The 4473-nt window shown below is 41.4% G+C and overlaps 1 protein-coding gene across 1 annotated transcript in view; it reads left to right on the forward strand.

The window, feature by feature from the left end:
* Positions 1–4473, forward strand: part of MTA3 (metastasis associated 1 family member 3) — a 156987-nt gene that overhangs the window by 93230 nt on the left and 59284 nt on the right. The window contains exon 8 of the mRNA XM_006022846.2: positions 3744–3818. Coding sequence (XP_006022908.1) covers positions 3744–3818 — 75 coding nt within the window. The remainder of the gene's footprint in view (positions 1–3743; positions 3819–4473) is intronic.

The raw sequence follows: 4473 nt of genomic DNA on the forward strand, positions 1-4473 counted from the left end.
GGAAGTGTCACCTCCTTGGACCTATTCGTCATGCATCTGCTGATGCACGATAAAGTGCCATTAGCTTTTCTGATGGCTTCGTCACATTGCCGACTCATGTTCATCTTGGAGTCCACTAGGACTCCAAGATCCCTTTCCACTTCCGTGCCACCCAGCAGGTCATTCCCTAGGCTGTAGGTGTGCTGGACATTTTTCCTCCCTAGGTGCAGCACTTTGCATTTCTCCTTGTTGAACTGCATTCTGTTGTTTTCTGCCCACTTGTCCAACCTGTCCAGAGCTGCTTGCAGCTGTTCCCTGCCCTCCGGCATGTCCACTTCTCCCCATAGCTTTGTGTCATCTGCAAACTTGGACAGAATACATTTCACTCCCTTGTCCAAGTCGCTGATGAAGACATTAAAGAGTATCGGTCCAAGGACCGAGCCCTGCGGGACCCCACTGCCCACACCCTTCCAGTTCGAAACCGACCCATCCACCATGACTCTCTGGGTGCGACCCTCTAGCCAATTCGCCACCCACCAGACTGTGTAGTCATCCAAGTCACAGCCTCTTAACTTGTTCACCAGTATGGGGTGGGATACCGTATAGAAGGCCTTCCTGACATCTAAGTATATGACATCCACCCCTCCTCCTGTGTCCAGGCGTTTTGTAACCTGGTCTTAAAAAGAGACTACATTGGCAGTCTATGTTCATCTTGGAATCAATAGTGACTCCAAGATCCTTTTCTGCCTCTGTGCTGATGAGAAGGGAGTACCCCAGCCTGTAGGTTTGCTGCTGGTTCTTCCTCCCTAGGTGCAGTACGCTGCACTTGTCCGTATTGAAACACATCCTCTTCTCATCCGCCCACCCCTATAACCTGTCCAGATCCGATTGCAGCCTGTCCCTCCCTTCTAGCGTGCCCACTTCTCCCCACATCTTAGTGTCATCTGCGAATTTGAGCAAGGTGCTTTTCACCCCCTCGTCCAAGTCACTGATGAAGATGTTGAACAGTGCGGGCCTGAGGACCGAGCCCTGGGGGACCCCACTGCCCACATCCCTCCATGTCAAAAATGACCCAGCCACCACCGCTCTCTGGGTGCGACCCTCCAGCCAATTGGCGACCTATCTGACTGTGTAGGCATTGACGCCACCATCTTCTAATTTTTTAACGAGAATATAGTGAGAGACCGTGTCAAAGGCCTTCCTAAAGTCCAGAAAGACTACGTCCACCGCGACACCTGCGTCCGAGGCTTTTGTGACCTGGTCATAGAAGGCCACCAGGTTGGTCTGACAGGACCTGCCTCTAATGAACCCATGTTGGTTGCCCCTAAGCATACACTCCCCTGAGGGAGCATATGCATGCTGCAGGCTGCTTTTGCATTGACAGTGGTGCAGTGTTCACGGGGGTGGTGGGGTGTGTGTGTGGGGAGAGGGGAGTGGGGGTGTTTCTGAAAGGCCTCACAAGACTTTATCTGCCACATTGGAGAAGAATAACTTCTGATTCTCTGAAAAATAGGGTTTATAATGGAAATGATATCAGGACCTTTAAATTATGGCAGCACTAGGGAAGACAGAATCAAGACAGTTCTTATTTTCACATTTTCCTACTGAGTTGACAGCTCCTTTTGTACCTTGAGCACGTGATAAAATCACAAATCAGATCTGTATGTCTTCATGTCACTACTGCCTCGCTGTCATTCTTCCCTTTATATGAACCTCATACTTTCATTTACAGATGGTCATTTTAATATCCTGTGACCAGTACTTAATAAAAATTGGTAATGAGAACTAGTGTTTCTGAAGCTATGGATAGCTTCTCCGATAGTTAAAGACAGCCACTGAAAAGCTTTTATTTTTATTTTATTTTATTACATGATATGGTTTATGTTTGGGACAAATTCTGGAGTCCTTTTTATTCAGTAGTCAATCCTGTGGGTCGCCATGTGGAACACAGCATTTTCACATTCAGTATAGCCAGCAAGCTTCTACAGTTGTGATTGAACACTATAGAGAAAAGCTAACTGTCCTGCACTATCCAAGTGTCCAGACGACTTGGTCCCTATGTGAGCCCAGTTGCCCATTTGGACATCCTGAATGAGTGTTCAGGCTAGCGTTGCCATTTCACAGTAAAGAGTTAATAAGGTTTTGAGCAATGAACTTTTGAGGGTGGCGTGAAATGGGTATGCCTGGCATGAAGAGAAGGAGTGTCTTTGGAGATACTAAGGCAGGCTTGAAGTGGCAGGTAACCAGGGCCAATGAGTGAGTGTATCCGCCGTCCCTCTTGTTCTGTGCCTGCTGCGGAAGGAGCCTTCTGAGGACTCACCAGCTGAAGGCTAAAGCAGCACATGCAGTCAGTAGTGCCTTGGGAAGCTGTGGACCCAAGTGTTTGAACAGTGGCTCAGTAAGCTTGTTCCACAGAGGCCAGGCCATCCTCTTTTCTATGGCCATTGCTTAAATTGAGTTCTCCCAAAACTCAGAAATGTTTCTGTTTACTGGGGAAATGGGAAGCATATTGAAAGGTGGTATAAAGTATTATATATAATTTGTTACAAAATAATTAGTGATTTTATTATGTTGTTATTTAGTATGTCTAAAATATGGTAAGTACAAGTGGACAGCACTGGAATAGTGTAGAACCAAAACGGGCAATAGAATTAGGCGGGGGGGAGGGTGTGTGTGTGTGTGTGTGTTCTTGTTTGATTCAAGTTTAATCTCATACACACACACGAGATTAAACTTTACAAGGTGATTTTTGCCGTTAAAATGAAGCTGTGCTCTAATTTGTATCATGCATTACAACCCCTTGTTTGAACTCTTTAATAGTTTTTAAAGGAAATTTCATCTTCATGCCATCATTTTAAAATGGCAAAAGGGTACTGTAGAAAATACATCTTGCATTGCTGAGGCATTGTAACAGCAACTTCACAATTGGAAAGTAGAGAAGATTAATGTATAGCTAATTCTGTTTCCTAATGTGAACTTCATGAAAAATACCATACACAAAATATTAACATGTTTTCAGATAAATAGGAAAAATTGACAAGATTTTTATATGAACATAACTAATACTTTCCTTCCAGTAGAGATAATTTGTCTGATGGGCTACAAGATTCTGTAGGAGTTTGAAGTGACTGCTGCCTAGTTCATTCTCTTTCTCCTTCTTCCTCTCTCACATGTTCACGTCAGCATAATTGTTTTCTCAGTGTACACTGAAATTTACATTTGTGAAAGGTAAAAATCTGATGGAAGATCAATTGTTCAAGACATTTTCAGCATCAGGCCTATATTTGCTGCAAAGGGCAAACGAGTTTATTCCATGACAGCCAGCCTCTGTTACATTAGCAGCTGTGTTACTAGTGATGACAGTGATGAGACAGCAATGATTTAGTATTCTTATGAGTGCAATTTCATATGTTAAGTTCCTGTGAGACCTGCCCTCAATCCTATGAAAATGATTTATTCTAATCAGAGTAGTGTTTTCCATGTGACATTGTTTTAGACTGAGAGAGAGAGTGGGGGGAGAAGATAGACCGTCTGTGTTAGCTGTTGTATTGGATTGCCTTTTGATCATAGAGCACCAATGATTTAGTCATACAGCTTAAAAATACCCAATCCTCAACGTTTTAAATTAATACTTTATTTGCACTAAATTCAGTATTTTTCTTAACTTAGGAGAAAGCATGCTCATTTTTTAATGAATAAGATGTAAATATTTAAACTTATCTTGAATGCTATGATTTATTTAATTTATGCCAAATATTTTTCAGCTCCCTTGGAAATCGTTGACTAGCATCATTGAATATTATTACATGTGGAAAACCACTGACAGATATGTTAAGCAGGTAACTTTATTGCTCTATCAGTATGAATAACTTTATGGCTCTATCATAGTTTTAAAACATTGGACTTCTACAAAAATTCTATTTAAAATATTTTCTAGACACCTGGATGTGCCTTTAGATTTTTTTTTAATGTAGAGAAAGGGTGGCTATGTTCTTTTCTGTGTTTTTAGCTCAGTGGTTCTGTACTCTTTATAAAGTACTCTGGTAACTTCCTTACTATCCAGTCTTTCATATTCTCAGTGATACACAGCAGTTGTGGTACCCTGCCATCTAAGTTTTCTGCTGCTTGAGTCCCTATGCAGTAGAAATGTGATAGTGCTTTATTTAATTTTTTTAAATTATTGTATACTTACATTAAGATGTTGAAAATAGGGGTATTTTGGTCATAGAACTTTAAAAATATGTATTTTTAATACTATATACTGATTCAGCTATTGCGAAATATTATAAAATGTTCTGTTTTTGTTTATATTAAGTGTTTAAGTCAATAGCCTACAGTTAAAAGTGGTAATAAAATTGCATGCTGAAGGACAAAAGTAGAATTTGTGGGTCTGTGGTGGTATTAGGTAGGTCAGTACATTTCAAAATCCTGTTCCATCATGTCAGAGACATTACTGTTTCTGTTTAGCTTAAATTTGTTTTTTTGGAAGCATTC

This window comes from Alligator sinensis, unplaced genomic scaffold (assembly GCF_000455745.1).
Source record: "Alligator sinensis unplaced genomic scaffold, ASM45574v1 scaffold377_1, whole genome shotgun sequence".
In the NCBI taxonomy this organism is placed as follows: Eukaryota; Metazoa; Chordata; order Crocodylia; family Alligatoridae; genus Alligator; species Alligator sinensis.